Source organism: Onychomys torridus, chromosome 23 (genome assembly GCF_903995425.1).
Source record: "Onychomys torridus chromosome 23, mOncTor1.1, whole genome shotgun sequence".
In the NCBI taxonomy this organism is placed as follows: domain Eukaryota; kingdom Metazoa; phylum Chordata; class Mammalia; order Rodentia; family Cricetidae; genus Onychomys; species Onychomys torridus.
Genome location: NC_050465.1, coordinates 26,231,280 through 26,254,426, shown reverse-complemented (window position 1 = coordinate 26,254,426; position 23,147 = coordinate 26,231,280). Strand labels below are relative to the sequence as shown.

The 23,147-nt window shown below is 39.3% G+C and overlaps 1 protein-coding gene across 1 annotated transcript in view; it reads left to right on the top strand.

The window, feature by feature from the left end:
- The window catches only part of Smchd1 (structural maintenance of chromosomes flexible hinge domain containing 1), a 135,808-nt gene that overhangs the window by 82,499 nt on the left and 30,162 nt on the right, over positions 1 to 23,147 (top strand). The window contains exons 30-34 of the mRNA XM_036173068.1: positions 3,423 to 3,548; positions 5,606 to 5,685; positions 5,901 to 6,058; positions 9,367 to 9,482; positions 10,705 to 10,769. Of these exons, the coding sequence (XP_036028961.1) occupies positions 3,423 to 3,548; positions 5,606 to 5,685; positions 5,901 to 6,058; positions 9,367 to 9,482; positions 10,705 to 10,769 (545 nt within the window). The remainder of the gene's footprint in view (positions 1 to 3,422; positions 3,549 to 5,605; positions 5,686 to 5,900; positions 6,059 to 9,366; positions 9,483 to 10,704; positions 10,770 to 23,147) is intronic.

Here is a 23,147-nt window from a genome sequence, read left to right as displayed (position 1 = left end):
GTCCCATAGCATTCATTCCAACATTTCATCAACAGGCCCATCTTTGCATGCCAGTTGTTACTGTATTGGTAGCATTCACAGCTGGGCAAGACTGTTGATGTCTTTTCTCCCCCCAGCAGCCTGTGTAGCACTTTTCTGGTACTGTGAAAGCCAGGCTGCCAGGTAGAAGCTTCCAGGTCAGTATCAGCTTGATTTCTCTATGTCCAGTGGCCAGAGTGTGTGGTGTCTTACATCAAGTTCTGTTAGACAACCAGAATCTGTGGTGGTAGCCTGTATTGCTTTGAGAGACTATCTGACTTAACAACTTCAGGAGAAGTGATGAAGACATTTTAAAATCGATTTTCTTAACTGTGTGTGGTGGCATTTCCCCACTATCCAGCACCCAGGAGTTAGAAACCATAGGATCACAAGTCTGAGCCATCCTATACTGTATAGCCAGGGTCTATATTTAAGAAAAGGGAAATAGATGGCTGTGGTAGTATGACTTGCTATTAATTCCAGCACTTGGGTCTAGGCCAACCAAAGCTATGTATTTAGACCTATCTCAGCAACAAAATGAAAGAACAACAAATCACTGAACTACTTATTACCAATTTTTCCAGAATAAGTCACATTATTAACTGTAGAACCATGCCTTACAAAAATGGATTTGCTCTGTCCTCTTTTCTAATATCCTTTGGCCCGCAGGGTACAGTAGTCTTCAGTCTACCTCCTGAGTACTGGGGTTGTAGACATGAACCACTAACTATCATTTCACTTTTCAGTGAAGGACAGTGAATTTGTGTAACTGTGTAGTGGGCGTAATGATCCCAAGGAAGAACCAAGTCAGCTAAGAAGAGCTCACACCTGTGCTCTAGTTTGATAGTACCCTTTGATTTATGAGAAAAGAGAAATTGGTTATAATAATTTGTTATAAAAAAAATCAGTGGTTCCTTTTTTCTTCTTATATAATGTGTTGAATAAGGGCTTCATGGAAAAGCTAGTGCATTTATTTTTATCTGGGAACATTTTATATATACATAAACATTTTTATACCTCTTGATGCCAAATAAAGAATTTATTGATGTATTCTGAAATAAATAGTGTACTTTTGAGGCAGAAAAAGAAGTTCATACTACTGGGTAAAATGTAAACAATAGTGACAGTTTATTAAAAATTATTGTAAATTTATTTGTAGATAACATAAATTATCAACAGAAACTTTGAAATGAAACATGGATCTAAATTACTTATTGGTTATCAATTTTTTTTTTTTTCTTTCTGGAGCTGAGGACCGAACCCAGGGCCTTGCTCTTGCTAGGCAAGCGCTCTACCACTGAGCTAAATCCCCAACCCCTGTTATCAATGTAAATGAGGCTGGAAAAGTAATCATTTAATGTCTGGTCATCCTAGCAGTTCCTAACTTAATTGTTGCTCTCTCTCATTGATGCTAACTTGTGATGGTATTGTGTTCCCCACAATATTGTGCACCCTAATAAATTTATCTGGGGTCAGTGAACAGACAGCCACTAGATCAAAGCCAAAAGTGGTGGCTAGAAAATGGGTCAGAGCAAGCCATAGCAGAAGCTGGGCAATGGTGGTGCACGCCTTTAATCCCAGCACTTGGGAGGCAGAACTAGGCGGATCTCTTGTGTGTTCAAGGATACAGCCAGCATGGAGACACATGCCTTTAATCCCAGGGAGTGATGGCAGAAAGAGAAATATATATAAGGCATGAAGACCAGAGCTAGTTAAGCATTTGGCTGGTTAAGCTTTTAGGCTTTGGAGCAGCACAGTTCAGCTGAGAGCCATTGGGATGAGGACTCAGAAGCTTCCAGTCTGAGGAAACAAGACCAGCTGAGAAACTGGCGAGGTGAGGTAGCTGTAGCTTGTTCTGCCTCTCTGATCTTCCAGCATTCAGCCCAATAACTGGTCTCGGGTTTGATTTTATTAATGAGAACCTTTAAGATTCATCTACACTAACTGAAAGATAGCTAGTGTGGTCATTAGGAAAAAATGTGTTACTATATTATTAGTCAGTGTTCTATTTCTGTAAAGAGACACCATGACCACAGTCACACCATAAAAGAAAGCATTTAATTGAGGGAGCATAGCAGCCTGCAGGCAGACATGTTGCTGGAGAAGTAGCTGAGAGTTCTATGTCTGGGTCTGCATCTAACAGGAAAAGAAAGACTCTGGGCTTGGAATGGGCTTTTTGAAACCTCAAAGTCCACCCCTGGTGACACACTTCCTTCAATAAGGCCTCACCTCTTAACCTTCAAATAGTCAGTCCCTGGTGACCCACCTCCAAAATCTATGAGCCTATGGGGGTGTTCTCATTCAAACCACCATGTGTGTGCATGCGGTACTCATTTTATGAATGAAGAAACTGAAATAATAACCTGCTAAAACATAAAAATGACAGAATACATTTATGTTCAGCAGAGACATTTGATGTTGTAATTTGGCATTTTCCACTTTTTCCCTGAAAAACTACTCCAGCTTAATTTAGTCTTAATTACTGAGAAACATCCTTTAGAAGCAGTTAGGGTGAGCCCCATCTGTACCACATTTAGGGAGCAGAGTGAACTGGGAACATGGTGTACTTGTACTCACGTTTTGAGGGGACTGAGACTGGCAGGGCTTGCCTGCACCCACCTTAGGAGGTGGATTAGACTACACAGTGAGACACACACCAACAGCAGAGGAGACAGTGTATCATCTTTGGTGATAGTCTTCTTTAGCTTTGTAAACCAAGCATTGTGTATAACCACTGGTGAGATTCTTATTTGTTTGGATAGCTTATCCATAGCAAAGCATTACATTTTTTTCCACTTTTTGGCAGCCTGCAACCTAGTTTGATTAACTAGTTAACTCCAATAAGGCAGGAGGGTAGAGGAAGTAAAAGAAACATGGACAGGAGTGAGATAATCAGTCAGCTTCCATTTTTTCACTCTATTTCTCTCCCATTTAACTTTTAACATCTTCCATGAGATTGATGCTTGATGTGGTATCTTACTTAACAATGTGTCCCTTGGAATGTATCCATTAATACATCACTACATGGATTTGTGGAATTGCATAAGCTTTCCATACTTGCTGGAGAGAAAACAAGAAGCATTTGAACTTACGGTATGGATTGTTGTTAACATCATCTTTAGTCAGGGGCTAAATGTTATTGCTAAATGCCATTGTACATAAGCTTGAAAACTGACAGAAGTGTTCAGCTACAGATTGATGCTACAAGCAAATAATGTCAAAGGCTGTTTTTCTTTTAAACAGATTGTTGATCTTTTCTATAAGATGCTCATATACTTAAATTGGCTTTCAAGAGTTTATTTTCATTACTGAAAGAAGCAATTTATAAATATAACCTTACTATAAAAATAATTATATTGTTTGGCACATATTTATGTTTATTAAAATGTTTATCTCTATTTTAGCCCTTTCCAGTGATCAATGGAAGACAATTACAGAACCCTCTCATTGTTCAACTTTGTGATCAGTGGGATAATCATGCATTAGTCTCAAATGTTAAAATAAGTCTCATAAAAGTTAACAGTTTAAAGGTAAGTTTCAAGCTTCCTTGGATATTTTTCACTGAAAAGTCTGTATTTCAGGGCTAGAGAGATGGCTCAGTGGTTAAGAGCAGTTGCTGCTCTTGCAGTGGACACAGGTTCAGTTCCTAGCAACTTAACAACCTTTTGTAACTCCAGTTCCAGATGATCTGATGCCCTCTTCCAGCCTCCCCAGGCAAAAAAAAAATGGAACATAGACATATGTGTAGACAAAAGCACCCATACACATAAAATAAAAATCAATTCATCTTTAAGAAAAAAATTTTAAGATAGTGTAGTTCAACAGGAAAATGATTTCTAGAGTGCACAAAAATCTGTGTTTGATATTTAGCACTTCCTCCCATTTTGCACTCCCCAAAAGATGAGTACTTTATCCTCATGATAGTATCAGGTGTCACATTCTCTCCTCTTCAAAAATGCAGTCTCATATCATCTTTATTAGTGCTTTGTATAAGTCAGAGAGTCTGTAGTTGGTGAAGTGAAGTTTGTAGCTTTTGACTAGTACAGTGAGGTGCCATCATTGCACAGTTAGAATGTTCCTCTCATCTTACACAGCGCTAGCTGCTAGACGTGGGCTAGATTGCCTTCTGGGATGGTGGTTCTCTGCTCTTCACTCTTTTTCACTGGAGCAATTATGACTATAACCTTGTAAAGTATGGGAGCACACATACTTTTAGGTATTAATTGTTCCTGTGTGTATTGGGAGAGCCAGCTGTTCAGAAGCTAGTAGAAACTTCAGGCACCTGGTACAAGTGGGAGGCCCTTTTTATTCAAGGTTAAAGAGGAGAAGCTTCTGGTCTTTATACATTTTTTTTTTTAATTTTTATAATGCACCAATAAAGTGAAGGAAATTCATGACTCATTTATTGCCAGTCAGTTCCACAAATGCTTCTGAAGATTATGTTCAGATAGCCTGGAGCATCTGTCCACAGGTGTTTTATAAATACAATAGAACAAATGATATTGTACAAAACTGGCATAGAACCTGAATATAATTAGTTCAGATAGAATACCAACCCACATATTGCAGGATCTCACAAGTTGATTCTGAAAGTTGATAGGGGAAATTATAAAGTACCAAGAAATGTGATATTTATAATCTGTGTTCCTAGTAAAGGAAGAGAATCAAGATTTTTAGGACTCTCAAGACTATGAGATTACTGCTATAAAATGTGATCTAAGACATCTCTGGCTTAGGAACAAGAATTTGGGGCCTGATGGAAAAAATTAACTGACTGATAATTGATCCAAAGGGAAATTAGACAGGATAGAGAGCTTTACTCCTCATTTTCCCTTCCTAATTACTGCCTTTTTTGTCAGCCTGTACCTCTGTAAACTATTCTGTGTGCTCTTTTAGGTAGAGTTGAGTGTTAGGATTTGGGAGAGTCTGATTTTCTGCTACTGCAGCCAATACACTCTTCTTTTCTTCTGAATATTTGTTTCTGAGAAAATTAAGTAGTATTTCCACCTTCAGAATATGCTGTGGCTCTATATTCTATAGAAGCATCTGTTAAAAGCTCAGACTTAATCATTACTAGAAGTGGCCACTGATAGTTGCTTTTAAACATTGGTTATTACTGCGAAGGTAATGTTCAACAGAAAGATCAAAGAAGCACCCATGCCCGAATAAACAGCAAGAAGGGAAAAAGAAAGAATAAAGGCAGTTTGTGATGCCCACACTTGAGTATGTATGTATGTATGTGTCTCTTTCTCCTATACTTCCCGGTCATAAACAGAACTCATTTGACCTTTAGCTGATCGCAGTGCAGCCAGTGTGGTGTTCTGCAGCTTAATAACTGTTTGAGTGGGTTTTAGAGCATGTGATTGTATGTTCTTTCAACTAATTTAGGTTTGAAGATTTTACTTTTAAAAGTTATTTGCAAATATCACTTAAAATAAGAACATTCTAGAAACATGGTAATAGAGAAGAACTTGATATATTTCTAGAATTTTCTTTTTCTTTTTTGACTTTTTTGAGTTCTGCCTGTCTCAGTCTCCCAAGTGCTGTGAATTTTTTAATCAACCTTTTTATTTTATTTTATTTGTAGCTGTTACCTTCGAACCAACAGCATAAAACAGATGATAAGGGCAGAGCCAATTTGGGGGTATTCACTGTTTTTGCTCCAAGGTAAGAACTGAAAATTTTATAGTTTTACAGAGATTGATTTTTTCTTATAATTTCTGAATTTAAGATTAATAACTCTTTAGTGTTAGACAAGAATTGTAACAAGAGTAGAAATAATAATGTTCTCTAAAAAAAATTAGTCTTTGTGTTATTATGTCTGAAGGATTCAGTTATAACAATATAATTTGAACCTTGCCTTTCTTTTTGTCCATTGTTAGGGGAGTACATACTGTGCAGGTTAAAGGAGTCTATAATAAGAGTACCATAGAAGGACCTACAATTAAGTTCATGATTCTTCCGGACCCTGAAAAGCCTATTCGTCTCAATGTTAAATATGACAAAGATGCCTCTTTCATAGCAGGTGGCATATTCACTGGTAAGTATCGGAAAGTATTCAAATAAATCTTTAGTGATAATATCCCTTATAATAATATTATGGGATAAATTATGTTTGGTGTTCAGTATGATTAAAAAAAATACATGTCATTGCTTTTAAATGATAAAGAAAAAACGGAAGAGTGAGCAGTTCTTCCTCTCATCCTGTTGTCTTGTAGTCCTTTAATTATAAGAATGACTGAGGGTTGGGGATTTGGCTCAGTGGTAGAGCGCTTGTACAGCAAGCTCAAGGCCCTGGGTTCCATCCTCAGCTCTGGCCAAAAAAACAAACAAACAAACAAAAGAACCAGGCAGTGGTAGCGCATGCCTGTAATCCCAGCACTTGAGAGGCAGAGGCAGGTGGATCTCTGTGAGTTCAAGGCCAGCCTGGTCTACAAAGCGAGTTCCAGGACAGGCTCCAAAGCTACAGAGAAACCCTGTCTCAAAAAATCAAAAAGAACAAAAAAAAGGATGACTGAAAGTTCATATGTAAACCAGGAGTCTGAGATTAGTACTTTAAATGGGAGCCAAAGACTGGTGTAGAACTTTGGGAGCTGAGGCAAAAGGATTGCAGCAAATTTGGGGCCAACTTTTAAAGGCTGAAGAGTGAGACCATCTGACAGAAACAAAAAAGAAAACTATTTTAAGAACTAAGTGGTTTGCATTTCCCGGATAATTAGGAATGTTGAGCAGTTCCTTAAATGTCTTCAGCCATTTGAGCTTCCTCTGTTGAGAATTCTCTGTTTAGTTCTATAGCCCATTTCTTAATTGGACTGTTGGGCATTTTGATGTCTGATTTCTTGAGTTCTTTATATATTATGGATATATAAAGCAAGAGGAACTCTCCTCCACTGCTGGTGGGAATGCAAGCTTGTACAGCCACTTTGGAGATCAATACGACGCTTCCTTAGAAAATTGGGAATCCATCTCCCCCAAGACCCAGCCGTAGCACTCTTGGGCATATACCCAAGGCCAATCATACCACAAGGGCATTTGCTCAGCTATGTTCATATCAGCATTGTTTGTAATAGCCAGAACCTGGAAACAACCTAGATGCCCTTCAACTGAAGAATGGATAAAGAAAATATGGTACATATACACAATGGAATACTACTCAGCAGAGAAAAACAATGACATCATGAGGTTTGCAGGCAAATGGATGGATCTAGAAAAAATCATCCTGAGTGAGGTATCCCAGACTCAGAAAGACAAACATAGTATGTACTCACTCATAGTAGGATACTAGATGTAAAACAAAGATGACTAGACTGCTACTCACAACTCCAGGGAGGCTACCTAAAAAACAGGATCCTAAGAAAGACACAGGGATCGCCCAGTGACAGAGAAATGGATGAGATCTACGTGAACAACCTGGATGACAGTGGGAGTAATGAAGGGCAAGATTTGAGGGAAAGAAAGCTTAGGGGAGCAGGAGATCCCAGCTGGATCAAGAACAGAAAGGGAGAACAAGGAATAACAGACCATGATAAATGAAGACCACATGAGAACAGGAAGAAGCAAAGTGCTAGAGAGGTCCCCAGAAATCCACAATGATATATCCTCTGTAGACTGCTGGCAATGGTCGAGAGAAAGCCTTATCTGACCTAGTCTGGTGATCAGATGGCCAAACACCCTAACAGTTGTGCTGGAACTCTCATCCAATAACTGAGGCAAGTGGATCCTCAGCCAGGCCCCAGGTGGAACTCCAGGAGTCCAATTGTCGAGAAAGAAGAGGGACTATAAGAGCCTGAATTGTTGAGACCAAGATTGCAAAAAGCACGGGGTCAAATAGCCAATCAAATGGAAGCACATGAATTATGAACCAAAAACTGTGGAGCCCCCAACTGAATCAGGCCCTCTGGATAAGTGAGCCAATTGAATAGCTTGGACTATTTGGGAGGCACCCAGGCATTGGGACCCAGACCTGTCCTTAGTGCATGAGCTGGCTGTTTGGAACCTTGGGCTTACATAGGTACACTTTGCTCAGCCTGGAAGGAGGGGACTGGACCTGTCTGTACTGAATCTACCACGTTGAGCTGAATCCCCAGGGGAGTCTTGGCCCTTGAGGGGAGGGACTGGGGAGAAGGTGGGGGCGGGGGTGGGAGGGGGAAGGACAGGGGAACCCATGGCTGATATGTAAAATTAAAACACAAATATAATAATAAAAAATAACTAAGTGGTAACTAGTATGTAGCCCAGCAGTGTACAGACTAATTAGGACATGACTCAGTAATTATATACACTAGCTATTGTCAATAGGAAATTAGTATGTCCTTTATTCAAATATTTTCTACAAATCTTCTCTTTTCTTGAAGAGGTGAATGCCTGTCTGTGAAAGAAGCATACCAAAAGGTTAGGATTAAAATTGTTTAACAGTAATTTTTAAAATATACCTATCCATAGATTTTGTACTTCATAAATTTTATGCTCAATTTGGACAAAATAAAACTTTTTCTTTGAATTTATAAAGTATAACAGGTACACACAAAATGTTGGATATAGCTGGTAAATATAATGGGAATGTTACATATAGTACATTAGCTACTTTACCTAGTTAAAGCATAAAAGAAAGTTTAAAAAATAATTGTTTTGTTTTGTTTTCAAGACAGGGTTTCTTTGTGTAGCCCTGGGTGTCCTGGAACTCACTTTGTAGACCTTGTTGGCCTTGAACTCTGAAATCTGCCTGCCTCTACCTTCTGAGTGCTGGGATTAAAGGTGTGCACCACAAATGCCCAGCGAAAGTAAATATTGTTATTCTCTAAATATATATGACATACAGTGTTGTAACCAGTCAGCCTAATTCTTAGGTACTAAACACATATAGTCATACTATTTTGGTTTTCCATGCTAGATTTGCATCATGGCAAACTAAAGCTATGACAAGGAAATATTAGTAGCAAGGATCAATTTGTTAGGTTTATCTAGGAAAACTTGATGGTCAGACTCAGCCATAGAAAGTTGTCTGTAGGCTGGGCAGTGGTGGCGCACGCCTTTAATCCCAGCATTCGGGAGGCAGAGCCAGGTGGATCTCTGTGAGTTCGAGGCCAGCCTGGGCTACCAAGTGAGTTCCAGGAAAGGCACAAAGCCACACAGAGAAACCCTGTCTTGAAAAACAAACAAACAAAAAAACAACAAAAAAACAAAAAGAAAGGTGTCTGTCATAATTAAGAGTTTCCTAAAATCATTTTTGGAGATTCCTGCTTAAGTAATGGTCCCATTACTTTTTGTTTCATGTCTTTGAATAGCCTTATTGTCTTTATCAGAATATTACTCTTGGATGAATAAGTAAATTTTATGTTTACATGACAGATTTTATGGTTAGTGTGATCTCTGAAGGTGGTAATGTCATCAAAAATATCAATCCAACACGCATTTCCATGAAAATGTGGAAGCTGTCCAGTGGCGTGAGCCAGCCACCAACAAATGTGAGTAGTAGCAGTCGGGTTCAGAAAGTAAAAATATTTGGTCGTCAAGGCATGGTGGTACCTGTCTTTAATCCTGTTACTAGGGAGGCAGGGTGCTGTGATTTTTTAGGCTAGCCCTGTCTACATAGTGAGTTCCAGAACAGCCAGGCATATGTAGAAAGATTCTGTCTCACAATAACAATAAGCAAACAAAAACGTGACCAAAAAAGAAGTAAAATAATTTAAATAGTGTTCATCTAATATATACAAAGTTACCATCTTAGCATGTCCTCAGTACTTGAGTATATACATTCTTTGACTAGTTAATTTGTGCAGATAAGTGGGTATGTGCTACATATGTGTGAGTGCACAGATAATATAATTCCATGCACACCCATGCTTGCACATGCAGGTGATGGAGGAGGATGTCTATTATTTCTTCATTCCCTTGAGATAGGATCTCTAAGCAACAAAAGCTCACTCGCTGCTCTAGCCACCCAGTGAGATCTTGGAATACTCTCTCCATTTACCCTACAAATGCTAGGACAACTGCAACATACAGCCATGCCCAGCTTTTTATCTTAGTTCTGGGATTTGAACTCAGGTCCTCATGCTTCCACAGTAAGCTCTCTTATGCATTGAGGCATGTTCCTAGCCTGACATTTTCAAAATCATTCAATAATGAGGGTGTATCTAACTGCATATCCCATTTTTAGAAAACCACATTTCAACTACTCAATAGTCACTTGCAGCCATTGGCTCCCCTATAGTAAATATGAGATAACTCTTAAATATGAGTAACCAAATCCCGGAACTTGTTAGAGCAACCAATTCAATAACCTGTTTCAGTGTTGATAGTTCAATGTAATAATCTGTTTTAGCTGTGCAGTGGTGGTGCATGCCTTTAATTCTAGCACTCAGGAGGCAGAGTGAAGCAGAACTCTGGGAGTTCTAGGCCAGCCTGGGCTACAGAGTGATCCCAGGATAGGCTCCAAAGCTACACAGAGAAACCTTGTCTCAAAAAACAGACAAAAATCTGTTTTAAAAGCTAGTTTGTTTAAAAGCCTTAAAGTTACCAATCTGAGTCTTACTAATTTAGGACTAGAGTCCAGTGGTACCTATAAATATATAAATCCATATATAAATCCAAATGGAGCCTGTTCAGCTTTTCACATGTGTAAATTTTCATACTGAATATACTCTGTTAACATTTGTTTTCTCCCTCTTCTATTCCCCTTTCTAGGCAGAAACATTTAGTTGTAATAAAATAAAAGATAACGACAAAGAAGATGGCTGCTTCTATTTCAGGTACTACTTAAATCATTTCCTATTTTTATGTGTGCTCAGTATAGAATAATTCAGGTTAGGGCTGGAGAGATGGCTCAGCAGTTAAGAGCACTGACTGCTTTTCCAGAGGATCTGAGTTCAGTTCCCAGCATCCACATGGAAGCTCACAACTGGAGTCTGTAAACCCAGTTCCTGGGAACCCAAGACCCATGACAAAATACCAGTGCACATAAAATAAAAATAAATAACATTTGAAAATGAATAATTCAGGTTAGTGGTTTTTGCAGCCCTTACCAAAGGAAAAGTAGTTTATGATCAAGAAGAAAATGTTCAGAAGCTATTTGGAGAAAAGTATGTTTGCTTGGTTTTTTTTTTTTTTTTTAAAGAGCTTTATTGAGGGAGAGAGAAGGAGGAAGGGAGAGAGGGAGGGAAGGAAGGAGAGAGAGACAGACAGACAGAAACAGAGAGACCGCATGTAGGGAAGAGAGCAGGAAGAGAAAAGGGTTGTTTTGTTTTTCAAATATTGCTCTGTAAAAATGTTTTTGAGGAAAGTTGTGATGTATTAACATTAGAACCTCGAAAATCCATGGAAAGAATTTCTTTATGATATCAGAGCACTTTAGTATAATTTATTTTAGTGTATGTTGTCAAAGTGTGTGTGTGTGTGTGTGTGTGTGTGTGTGTGTGCGCGCGCGCGCGCGCGCGCGTGCATGTGCGCGTGTGCACATGAAGGCCAGAGGTGGACATCAGCTGCTTTCCTGTATTGTACTCCACTGTTTTTATTTTTGAGACAGTACCTCAATGATTCTGCAGGTTGCCATTTTGGCTAGGCTTGCCAGCTAGTGAACAGATATGTGGGTCCTAGGGATCTGAACTCAGGTTCTGATGCTTGTATGGTGAACACTTTACCCACTGATGCAACTCAGGCAAGGCTTGAATTTTCAAGCCTTCTCCTTTTAGCTTCCTTAGTTCTGGGGTTTCAGCTAACACCGTGACTTCTGTTAGATATCTTTGTTCATTGTGAGGCTAGTGTTTGCACGCTTTGTGGTCTTTTGAACAAAAATTCTAGATTTTTATGTACTCTGACATGTTGAGACTTTCTTTTATAATTAATCGTCTTTAAAAAGTCTTTAGGTTATAAAAACATTCTTCTCTATTATGGTGTTGGCAATTCCATGACCGACTGATTTGGTGATTCACTAGTAGAGAGGACCCATCGAACTTAGTTCAGTTTCACTCAACTGTTGTGAATTATTGTGGCAAAGGTCACAGAGCAACATCTGCAGAGAGAAGACTTGTGACAATATCCAGAGTAAGCAGTTAGAGGCTTTAAAGTGTCCCCTCCTGGTGGATCTCAAAAGGTGTGCTTTAATTTTCTAATATCAGGTTATGCTGGGGAGGTGATTAGATCCCCCCCCCCCCCCCCCCGAGACAGGTAGCTTTGGAGTCTGCCCTGAAACTCACTCTGTAGCTCAGGCTGGCCTCGTAACTTACAGAGATCTACCTGCCTCTGCCTCCCAAGTGCTAGGATTAAAGCGTGTACTACCACTGCTCAGCAATCCAGTAATTCTTTGTTGGACATCTAGACTGGTTCAGTTTTCTAGCCATTATGATTACAGCAGCAGTAAACATAGTTGTACAGTTACCTTTGTGGTAGGATATGGAATCCTTTGGATATGTGCTCAGGTATATCTGGGACATGTGGTAGTTCTGTTGGTTGGCTTTTGTTTGTTTGTTTGTTTTTAAGAAACCTCCAGACTGATTTTCAAAGAGGTTCCAGCAGTTTACAGTATACAGTGTATAAGGGCTATTACTGTGACAGGCTTGACCACGTTATTTTTATGGAAGAATGTGGGAGACTTTGGGACTTCCTAGTAGGAACTTGGAATTCAGTAGTGCTAAGAGCAATGTAGACTATAAAGGCCCAGCTCAAGAAGTTTCAGAGGGGAATAATATTAGCAACTAGGCTAGAGAAGATTCTTGTGATATTTTGACAAAGATTATAGCTGCTTTCTGCCCCTGTCCTAAGAAACTGCCTGAGGCTAAATTGAAAAATAATTGGCAAAGAATATTTCAAGACAGCCCAATGTTGTCTCTGTCATGTGTAATCAGTCTTAGGTAAATCTATAATGAAAATGAGCAAGTAGGCAAAAAGAAATACAAAATATACAGTTTAGGAAAAAAAGCACCAAGAAATTTAATGTTGGAGCCAAGGCTTGTGCTGCAAGAACTGAGAAGATGAAAGAGAGACCTGTTTGAAAATGGAGTAAAGGGAGGGGTGCTCTTAGGCTCCTCTAGACTCGTGTATTTGAAGACTTGGTCTCGGACCCTGCCCTTCTCTCCCAACCCCCACTGTCTCCACAGTTGGTGGAACTGTTTGGGAAAGATTAGGAGGTGTGGCGTTGTTTGAGAAGGTGTGCATTGTGTCATAGGGGCAGGCTTTGAGGTGTCCAAAAACTCAGGCCATCCTCAGTGTTTGTGTGGTTGCGAAACAAGATGTGAGCTCCCAGCTGTTCCTTCGGTCCATTCTGCCGTCATGGGCACTAACCCTCTGAAACCAAAAGCCAATTAAATGCTTTCTTTTATGAGTTGTCTTTGTCACGGAGTTTTACCACAGCAACAGAGCAGTCACTAAGATGAGATCCCATAAATCACCCTGAATCTGCCCAGTCTTGTGAAATCTTGGAAGTTAAGTAGGGTAGGACCTGTTCCATGCGTAAGTGGGATAAAGTCTGTGTCTGTGTCTCTTACGTTGAAGTATACTTTTTTTCCTCTAGCATTTTTGGAGCTCTGTGTCTTGTGTTGAGGTCCTTTATCCATTTGGAGTTGATTCAATGTAATGTGAGAGATCTGTAATTTCAGTTCCTCCTCTGGTCTCCATAGGCACTAAATACATATGGTGCACTTACATACATGCAGGTCAGAGTCTCATATGTATAAAATAAGAATGATAATTTTGGGTGGGCATGGTGCCTCACACCTTTAATCCCAGCACAGGGAGGCTGATCTCCTGAGTTGAAGCTAGTCTGAGCGCCATAGAAAGCTCCAGGACAGCCAGGGTTACATAGAGAAGAACTGTTTTATTTTGTTTGTTTGTTTTATTTTCTTTCTTTGTTTTTTAAAAAGGAATCTTAAGAGCAAATAGCAGCAGAAAAAAAATCTTTTATTTAAAATAATCATGTAAATATATAGTTTCATGGACTTCTGTCTGGAGCCTCTGTTATAGTCTATTGATCCGTGTGTCCCTACTGTGGGTTAGGTTGTCTTATTTTTAGATGTCTTTAATGTGCATCCTTCAGTCATCTATTTGCCTTCATTGTATGCCAGGGGTTTTGCTATGTTGTGCTTTCATATTCTTCTAGTTCAAGAGAAATTTTCCCTTTCTTGATTTTATTGGTGAGCTAGTCTTTATATAAAATAATATATTTTTAATTTTATTGTTTTTAATTGTGTGTGTGTGTTACATGTGTGCAGGTGCCCATAGATCAGAAGAGGGCAGTGTTTCATATATGCATATGCCTATAGACCAGAAGAGGGCTTTGGTTCTCCTGAAATTGGAACTACAGGTGACTTTGAGCTAACCAGTATGGGTGCTGGGAACTTAATAAGGTCCTCTGAAAAAGCAGTGCACACTCCTAACTGCTAAGCCATCTCTGCAACCCCAGTGAACCATTTTTATTGCATTGCTTAATCTCTGTGAGTTTATATACTTTGTCTGTTTTCTGTGTCTGTTGATAGCCTGCTTTTCCAGGAATTATTACATTTTTTGAAAGTTGCTTGTGTCTTAGCATGTAATCTATTTTAGAGAATATTCTATGGGCTGCCAAGAAGATGAAATTTCTTAGTATTTGGATAGACTGGTCCATAGATGTCTGTCTGTCCATTTGATTTATGACATTATTTAATTCAGTGTTTCTCTTTATTTTTTGTTTGTTTGTTCAGATAGGTTGTGTATTATTGAGAGTGGGGTATTGCATTCACCCATTACCTTTGTGTTGGGATTAAAGTGTGACTCTATCTAATAGTATTTGTTTTATGAAATTGGGTCCACACCTGTTTGGTGTATATACTTGTACAATTATAATGTTATGAAAAGTTATTCCTTTAACCTATGACATTCTTTGTGTCGTCTGACTAGTTTTGGTATGAAATCTGTTTTGTGTGGTGTTAGAATAGATACTCCCACTTGTTTTCTTGTTTTATTTGCTTGAATTATCTTTTTTCATACTTTTACAAATCTAAGGTGATGTCTGTAATGAGATACTTCACAGAGGCAGCAAAAAGATGTGTTATTTTGTAACATGACCTGCTAATCTGTGTATTTTTTATATAAAAAATAAGATATCTTCAGGCGGGACTTATAGCTCAGTGATTAAAATCATTTACTGCTCTTACAGCCTAGATCTGGGTTCAGTTCCCTAGCTTCCACACATGACTTACAACCATTTATAACTTGCGTTTCAGAGGCTTTGACAACCTTTTCTGAACTTTGTGGGTACTGGGCACTGACATGATATAAATAAGTAAAATAAATATTTATTCTTTAACAACTTAATGTACAGATATAGATTGTCTTTGATTTGTGTATTTTATGTGAGTGTTCTGCCTGCAGGCATGTATGTGCACTGTGTACATGCAGTGCCTGTAGAGGTCAGAAGAGGGTATCAGAATCCCTAGAACTGGAGGGGCAGTTGCTCTGGTAGTTTGAAATGCGAGTGGCCCCATGCACTCACATACTTGAAGACTTAGTCTCTGACTGGTGGAACCTTTTGAGGAGGATTATGAGATGTGACCTTGTTGTGGGAGGTGTGTCACTTGGGGTGCCCTTGGACATTTCAAAAGATGGGCACCATTTCCAGTTAGCCCTCTCTACCTGGTGAGTGTGTCTCAAGATAGGAGCTCTCAGCTACTGCTCCAGTGCCATCCCCACCTGCTGCTGTGCTCCCTGCCATGATGTTCACCCTCTGAAACTGCAAGCCCAGTTAAATACTTTCTTCTGTGAGTTGTATTGGTCATGGGGTTCTATTGAAGCTATAGAAAAGTAAGACAGTTGAGAAACCATTACATGGATGCTGGGAAATGAGCCCGTGTCTTCAACAGCTGCTCTTAACCACCTCGCCGTCTCTCCAGCCCTTGTTCAATACATCTTGATCATATCCACCCATTCCCATTTTCTACTCCCCCGCTCCATACACATACCCTTCCCACCTTCATGCACTATGCTTTCCCACCCTCTACCCCTCAGCCCACTTAGTCAGATTAGTGCTGTGTGCTGGGATGATCTCATTGGTTTGGCCTTGCGAGGGTCATCTGTTGTCTTTTATTGGATGATTGGGACCATTAGTATTCAGAACTATTACTGAAAGATGTCTATTACTTCCTGTCACTTCATGGCTCTGTGGTGGTGTCTCATTCCTCCCTTGCTTACCTGTCTTAGAATTACTACTTTTCTCTGGTTGTATTTATCCTTCTTTTCATTCTGAAGTAACTCTTTCCAATATCTTTTGTAGATGTGGCTTAGTGGCCACAAATCTTTTGGTCTGCTTCTATCATGGAAGGATTTTGTTTCTCTTTCAGTTATGGTGTACGGTCTTTCTGTTGTAATGATCTGGGGTGGCAGCTGTGGTCTTTCAGAGTTTGAAATACAACTTTGCAAGCTTTTCTGGCTTTTCAGGTTTCAGTTGAGTTGTCAGCCGTTAGTTTGACTGGCCTGCCATTACGTGTGTCCTGTCCCTGTCCTCGCATAGCTTAAGTGCCCTTTCTTCATTGCCACACTGTGGGTCATGACATGACGTGAGGATTTGCTTTTTGATCTCGTGTTTTTATTGTTCTATATTTCTCTTTTGCCTGAATGGCTATCTCTTTCGTTGGATTTGGAACTTTTTCTTCTTTGACTAAAAAAAATCTGTGCCTTTGACATAGGGTTTTTCTCTTAAGTTTGTCATTCATGATTTGGTCTTTCTGTTGTGTCCCAAAGCTCTGCTGTATTCTATTCACACGTTTTCACTTTCATTTGTCATTGATGTTGACCTGAGCAGTCCAACTCCTCTGTTCCTGTCTTCAAGTCCTGATATTCTGTCCTGTACATGATCAATCTATTGGTGGGCTTTTTGTATGACTTAATGAGTTTTTCATTTCCAGCATCATTTTATTTGTTTTTAATTGTGTTTTGAATTGAGTTCCTTATTTCATTCAGCTGTTTGTGCTTCTCTGGAATACATTCAAGTCCTATTTTAACTGTTTGAACATAGTTATAATTACTCCCTTGAATCCTGTGTATGGGATTTCTTCTCCATCACTCTGATTAAGACTCCTTACTATGGAATTGGTCATTTTTAGAGAATGCATGTTGTCTTGGTGTTTTGTGTTACTTTTGTTTTTTCATTGGGACTTGCACATCTGGAGTTGGCTGAGTTTTTATTTTGTTATTCAAGTCACCTTTCTTTTTTAGTGGAGATTAGTCTGGCTTTCTTCCCACAGTGGGATGCTGTGGTTTCCATCCCTCCTGGTCTTCTCCTTCCTGTCAGTTTGTTCAGAAAGTGGAGAAAAACTGTTAGATTCAATAGGTCAATCAGATTAACCCTGTATTTTCCTTGTATGCTATCAGAATGCTGTGTTTCACCCTGTACTCCCTTCTAATTTGAAGGGTCTGAGGGTCTGGGGTGCCTTGTGAGCCTACTACCCCTAGCATATCCACACCCTTGCTTACAGCATGGTGCTCTGCCTCTCCTGGCCTGTGTCTCCCAACCTGTTTCACCCTGTGACTTTAGGTTAGCACGCCCTTTGCTATTTGTTAGATGGGGCTCCATGGGCCTCTGAGTGCCCAAACTTTTCCTCACACTGGGCTTTGGTTCCTGTGTGCTCAACCACTGCCAAATACCTGGAGCCTCACAGGCCTGCATTTACCCAAATTCTGGCTCACCCTACTCAACATACTCTCTACTGTGTTACCCTGAAGTTCAGTTCTGAATACCCAGGTGCACTAAAAGCCCTGCCTCGTTCCCCCACTTCTTCTCCAGTCCACTACTGCTGGGTACCAGAGGCTCTGAAGCCCTGTGCGTTTAAACCCCCGCCTGGAAACCCTACCCACTGAGTGGCTGCACTTGGTGCACAGAGCCCCTCAAACTTGTCTGCCTGAATTGTGCCTTACCTTCTGGGCTGTGATGTGCCTGTGCATGCTTGGTACCTGGGGCCCACAGGCCTGCCTTTTTGTTGTTTCTTAATTCCACTGTGGCCCAAAGCCCACCCCTTATGACATTTTCTTAATTATATCTTTTATAATGGCATATAGGTGGTGGTTTGGGTTTTGAGGGTTTTTGTTGTTGTTTTGGTTTTTGGTAATTTATCCTCTGATTGCAAAGTTTAGATCTCGTATAACAGTACACTTAATTTAATATGTACTACATTGCTGATTTTTTATTTTTTTTAAATAAGACATTTTATGCCAAAATGTATTTTTTTAAATTATGTGTTTTACTCATATATATGTGCACGATGTGTGTACCTGGTGTCTGTGGGTCAGAAGAAAGCATGGGATCCCCTGAACTGGAGTTACAGATCGATGGCTGTGAGCCACTGTATGGTTGCTGGATTGAACACAGGCCCTCTGCAGGAATAAATGCTGTTAACCACTGAGCCATCTTTCCAGTCCCTTGATTTTTTTATGTGATCCTGTGCTGTTTTAGTTTTGTATGTCAATTTGTGTAGCTGATTGTTTGCTTCCACCTTTTCCTGGGTTTCTGGAATTGAACTCTGGTTGCCAGGTTACATAGTATCTTTTTTCTTTTTCCAGAAACAGTTTTTAGTTTTTAATGAACTTGTAAATAAAAAGCAAAAAGCTCCCATTTCAAAATAAAAACAAAATCCCAGATCATGTAGATGCTTTCAGTGATTGCATTTATACACACTTTCAGTTGTAAGACAGTAACTAAATTTCTGTGACAAATATGCTTTTTTAATAACAAGATCATTATAAAATTATTGCAGAGTCCTAAGGATAATCTAGTAGTCGCTATGTTTTTTTTTCTTAAGCCTTTGCTTTAGATGCTGTTATTTCTAGCACAGGTAAGCAGGTAGAGTCTTTCAAATACTCAAACACTAGAATCTTTGGTTACTACCATATCATCTGGCTTTCAAACAAGCTACTTAAAGAATGTTTTAAGTTAACAACTCACAAACTCCAGGGATGAAAAACCCTATTTATTACATTTATTGAATATTTATTACAGCCATCACAACTGTGACTAAAGACTGTTCATGTCGTTCTTCCGAAATGAGTTCTCAAAGGAATATAGTTTAAAATAAAAGGTTTTAACAAAAAAATTGGCATTTGCACAATTTGTATGTCAACCATTTAGTTAACTTTTCCACTTGAAAAAAAATAGAAACTGGACACCATGTTTCATTACTTTAGTTAATATTCACAATTACAGAGGCTACAGCTCGAGGCCAGCATCATCAGTGCTGCTCAGGGCCAATTTATACTGAAATTAAGTTCTTTACACCAAGTAAATGGTTGTTGACAACCACTGGCTAGTGTACATATGAACTAAAATGTCTGGTTTGGGGAAAAACAAATGCTCCAGTCATCTGCTCTGCTGCTTCTTGTCCCAGTTCATGCCTGGAAACCGGTGGGAGCTGAGCCTGCTGAACCTCCCCACTGGAAGAGGCTGCCTGCTGTGCTTTAACAGGGTCCAATCAAAGGTGTAGTCACATTGATGGTTCAGGGTCCTGAAAAAGATACGGAAGAGCTGCCTCAGATAGAAGTAATCCAGAACTTCCTCAAAGTGCAGACCACAGCAGTCATTTAAATTTAGGTTCATGGTAAATTCTGCAGAAAACCCCTTACTCAAAAACTTCAACAGAATGGGACATCTTCTTTTCACTAGTCTTCATATATTTGTACTTCTTTGTTGCAGCCTTTAGCTCTCATAGAAGCATGTTTACCTGCTAAGCCATTTCGCTGGCCCAATCCTATTGTTTTTTGCTCCTTTCTCATTTCTTGCTTTATTACTTTGATGTATTGTCTGTAATTGTCATTCTGTTAGTAGTTATAAAACCAGGTGTGATACTTGCTTTTAACCCCAGCTGTTGGGAGGTAGAGACAAGGTAGAACTTAGTGAGTTCCAAGCCTTGCCAGGGCTACACAGTGAAACTCTTAAAAAACAAATTTTCATACATGTGAATTTGTAGTTACAGATTCTTGTTCTTCTCTGAGTGATTTCCTAAGAGATTACAATATACATGCTTTCTATTCTAATGTGTAATAGTATTTGTATTTTCTGTCCTCCTGAGAAATACAGATTCCAGGATATGTATTATAATTTTTTTCTTCCAGTTTACATTCCTTTTTTTTAAGATTTATTTATTTATTATGTTTACAGTATTCTGTCTGCACATATCCCCGCAGGCCAAAAGAGGGCACCAGATCTCATTACAGATGGTTGTGAGCCACCATATGGTTGCTGGGAATTGAACTCAGGACCTTTGGAAGAGCAAACAGTGCTCTTAACTTCTGAGCCATCTCTCCAGCCCTACATTCCTTTTTGTTGTGGATTTAAGGCACTGTTACTATTAAATTGTATACCAGCAATGACCATTTAGATTTATCTTTCCTATTAATCTTTTTTATAATGTTTTACATTGAAAGTATATAAATGATTTTGTCAGTTAAAAATTGTAGCACCGTGAATGTATCTTTTTATTGGGAAGACAGTTGTTACTTTGATAGGGTTTGGTTCTCAAGACAAGAGTCTTATTCTGCAGCTGAGGCTGGCTGGAAACTATGGAGACTGAGCTGGCCTTATCCTTAGAACAAACCTCCTGTTTCCACCTCTCAAGTGTTGAGATTACAGGTGTGAGCCACTATGCCCAGGTATCTTCTGTTAGTCTTGAACTCAACTCTTGACAGTAGAAAGTTCTGATGATATTTCTAGTGGTGATAAATTATCTTGTCATTTTTAATTATCGATGTCTTCACTTACCTTCATACTTGAAGGATATTTCAGTAACTAATTTCTATGCTGGCAGTTTATTGGAATGTAACAGTCTGTGTTACCCAGATTGGCCTTGGCCTCCAGAGTCTTCACTTGGAGACGTGGAGCCCCGGCCCAGCTTTGTTGGCATTCCTCACATACAGTGCCTTCTTTTATCTGTCCGCCATTCTTGTCTCTCTTCCAATGCTAGCTACGTACTTTTAGGTGTTTGGGTTTTTTTTGTTTTGTTTTGTTTTTTTCTGGGTTTTGGTGTTTGGGGTTTTTGGTTTTTTGAGACAGGTTTCACTGTGTAGCCCTGGCTGTCCAGGAACTTGCTTTGTAGACCTGTCCCGGAATTTACAGAGATCTGCGTGCCTCTGCCCTTCTGAGTGCTGGAATTAAAGGCATATACCACCACACCCAGCACTTTCAGCTATTTTCAGTTAGCTAATTCTCTGATAGAGCTTAATTTGCATTTTTAGTTCTAGTACTTAAATTTCACTCTTCAGTGTTGATATTTGAAAGGTCTATTTTGTCCAGGTTGGGCTAAAGCTTCTTGACTCAAGTGATCCACCTGTCTCCACCCCCTGAGTTGCTGAGACTACAGTCATGGTCAACTGACGTTTCTCGTGTGTGTGTGTGTGTGTGTGTGTGTGTGTGTGTGTGTGTGTGTGTGTGTGTGTGTGTGTGTATGTATGTATGTGTGTGTTGCTATTTATTTTATTTGTTTATTGCTTTTTGAGACGGTTTCTCTGTAGCCCTGGTTGTCCTGGAACTCGCTCTGTAGACCAGGCTAGACTCAACTCAAAGATCCATCTACCTCTGCCTCCCAAGTGCTGGGATTAGAGGCGTGGGCCACCACTGCCTGACTGTGGTCTCCAGTTCTTGTTCATTCTCTGTCAGGCTAGGATTACAGGTGTGTGTCACCTCTTCTGTGTATTTAGTCCTTTTTAAAGGTTTACTGTGTCAGTGTCTACATCTTTTTTTTGTTATGAAGAGCAGAAGTCTGCCCAGGGTTCCCCTAAGTTCCTTGGGTGTCTGTGGTTTTCATTCATTTTCAGTCTAGTTCCTTTCTTCATGTCCTCGAATTATTTTTAGGGATTTTTTTGTTATTTTGTTTAATTTTTAGACATTAATATCTATGGAGATGATTGTCTGTTGAGAATAACAGTCCTTGCCAGAGAAGGTTTACGTTTGCTTCTTTTCAGAGGTGAAGATGATTTAGAGCTGGGTTGCACTTCCCTTGGGAATCCATCTGCCTTAGTTTACCTGTGCTCCGGGGGTACAGTCTAAGAGTGAGACTCAGCACTTAGGAATCCCATCCTATTTCATCCTTTTAGCTGTGAGCTTGTAAACATCTGTAAGCAACTTGTTGACGTAGCTGTTTTCTTCAGGGAAAGTTTTTGGTTTTCATTTTTTGGTTTGGTTTAGGTTTGGGTTTTAGGCCCTTTGGAGGGTTTTTGGTTTTTGTCTATTGGTTGGTTTTTGTTTTGGGCCCTTTGTTGGCAATGCTGTTTAATTTTTACTACTATAACTTCCTTATTTTCATTATGGTTGAATATGGTTCAGATAGACTAAGTATATCTAAACAGGCATTGAATTTCTTATTGATACTAAGTCACAATAAATGGATTGAATATATAAAGTCAGGTATTAAGAATACTGCCTGAAAAGAAAGTCACATGGAAGGTTAGTAAGGTGGCATATAACTTTGAAATTATAAAACTGTTAGTTGGGAATTGATAATGTAGAAATGAAGCAAAATCCTAAGGACACATAATCCATCATGGTTTTTTGTGTTTACTCTCATATTTTTTTAATAACTTATTTATTCTCATTTTATGTACATTGGTGTTTTGCCTGCATTTATGTCTGTATGAGGAGGTCAGATGGAGTTACCGATAGTTGTTAGCTGCCATGTAGGTGCTATGTAGGTGCTGAACTCAGGACCTCTGGAAGCAGTCAGTGCTCTGAGCCACCTCTCCAGCCCTCTCTCATATCTTTATATTCCTGTTATTTTTACTTTCACTATATCTAGAACCTTGGTTCTGGTTCTCGTGAACAAATGCACAGGTAAGAGGGTCCTAGGATTAAGCATGTATACAAGAAATACTGGCTTGGAGTGATGACCCAGCAGTTGAGAGTGCTTGTTGCTCTTCTGGAGGACAGGAGTTCGGTTCCTAGCCCTCAGTCATCTGTAACTCCAGATCCCAAGTTCCAGGGGATCTGATACTTTATTGACTTCTTCTGGCAAACACGGTGTTTGCATGATGGTATAATAAGTAAACCTAAAATAAATATTAAGTGAATGAAAGCTTGTACAGTATTAGAAATTCTCTTATTTGCTTGTTATGAAAGGAAACAAATGTTAGTGCTTTGAACTCATTTACTCTTTGTTAAAAAATTATTGTTCTTACCTCTTTAT